A 1907-nucleotide genomic window follows, 5' to 3' on the forward strand; every position below is an offset into this window, starting at 1 on the left:
ATGGCGAATGGAATGAATGCATATACAACAAAGTATATGAGGTGAATCCAGTAGTAAATAGATATGACCAGGTTTGAAAATAGATATGACCAGGTTTGAAAATAGATATGACCAGGTTTGAAATACAAGATGTCGAATTGGACAATCAAGACTCACTCATTCATGTTTATTGAAAGGGGAAGAGAAACCAGTTTGTGTAAAACATATTTTAATAAAATGTCCAATTTTACTTGATATTACACAACGTTTTTACTCAGAAAATATATTAAAAGACATTTTTTTTAAAGTCTCTCCTGGAAGAATGTTAGAATTTTTATCACTGATTAAACTGAAAGATTGTATATGGTTTTTGTCAGTACTATTGTTGTTTCTTGTATGTTTCTGTATAGTCATTGCTTCTTAAGAAAATGTTATATTATTGTAAATGATGTATTGAAATTATACTGTTAATGTTGCCATGAATATAGCCATTGTTGCTGATGTGGCGTTAAAACATAAATAAATAAAAAATATAAATGTACACAGTAGACACATGAACACAAACTTTTATTTTGGAAGCGATTAATTGCGATTAATCAATTTTACAACCTTAACACAAGTGCATTTAATTGACTTTTTTACCATCCCAGAACTGATTTTACCATAACAGCGAGTCAGGATGGGCACGTGAAATTCTGGAAGAAGAAAGAGGATGAAGGAGTGGAGTTTGTCAAGCACTTCCGCAGCCATTTGGGTAGGTTTTCTGTTCCTACATCTGGTGAGCAACATCCTAGCAAGCGCTTAGCGAACCATTTAGAACACCATAGCAACACCCTCCCAACCATTTTTCAGAACTTTACAGCAGCCCTAGCATTGTGGCAGTGTTTTTGGTTTCTTTCAGAAGATGTATAAAAGTAGTATTTGTGACTAATTTGTCTGTTGTCTCTGGCCGAGTGTAGGAGTGACTCTACTGTCTGTTGTCTCGTAGGAGTGGTCGAGTGTATCTCCGTCAGTGCGGAGGGAGCGCTTTTCTGTTCTGTGGGTGATGATCAGGCCATGAAAGTTTTTGATGTTGTCAACTTCGACATGATCAACATGCTCAAACTCGGGTAAAATCTTGCTCTTCTGTGTGTAAATTTGCTTGTTTTTATCCATCCATGTTTTGCTTTATTTTAACACTCTTTTTTTTTAATGAAATTAACGTATTATATATATATATATATATTTATTTTTTTCTCTATAAAATGTATTCTTAAATATTTTGTATTAAATTTTTCATGGTCCTAGACAATACTTTTAAATTATACACCATTTATTTCTATATAAAATAATCCAAATATTTAGAAATAATAATAATAATACCGTTTTTAAGCAAAAATCTAGCAAAGGTATTTAAAATCCAGTGTATTGAAAATACTATATATATATTTTTTTTCAATAAAATATATTCTTAAATATTTTGTATTAAATATTTCATGGTCCTAGACAATACTTTTAAATTATACACCATTTATTTCTATATAAAATAATCCCAAATATTTAAAAATAATAATAATAATACAGTTTTTAAGCAAAAATCTAGCAAAGGTATTTAAAATCCAGTGTATTGAAAGCAGTTTGGTGTCATCTGGTGGGAGAAATAAAAAAAATTGTGTGTTTTGTTTTTTGTATTTCTCACTCATTTCTAAAGATTATAAGTGTGATAATTTTTGAAGACCTTTTTGCCTTTTATAATCATGCCCGTGATTATTTTTGTTTGTTCATTTAGCACAGGGCTGTCCAAACTCGGTCCTGGAGGGCCGGTGTCCTGCAGAGTTTAGCTCCAACCCTAATCAACACACCTGAACCAGCTAATCAAGCTCTTACTAGGCATACTAGAAACTTCCAGTCAGGTGTGTTGAGGCAAGTTGGAGCTAAACTCTGCAGGA

At 32.0% G+C, this 1907-nt stretch overlaps 1 protein-coding gene across 1 annotated transcript; it reads left to right on the forward strand.

Annotated features, from left to right (window-relative positions):
- Window positions 1-629: 629 nt before the first annotated feature.
- LOC107709679 (peptidylprolyl isomerase domain and WD repeat-containing protein 1-like) lies at window positions 630-1093 on the forward strand (the record flags this gene model as incomplete). The annotated part of the gene is made up of 2 exons (XM_016514261.1): window positions 630-733; window positions 968-1093. Coding segments are annotated over 2 exons (229 nt in total), but the record flags the coding sequence as incomplete, so codon positions are not given.
- Between the last annotated feature and the right edge of the window lie 814 nt (window positions 1094-1907).

Source organism: Sinocyclocheilus rhinocerous, unplaced genomic scaffold, assembly GCF_001515625.1.
Source record: "Sinocyclocheilus rhinocerous isolate Xijiao unplaced genomic scaffold, SAMN03320098_v1.1 scaffold21378, whole genome shotgun sequence".
Classification (NCBI taxonomy): domain Eukaryota; kingdom Metazoa; phylum Chordata; class Actinopteri; order Cypriniformes; family Cyprinidae; genus Sinocyclocheilus; species Sinocyclocheilus rhinocerous.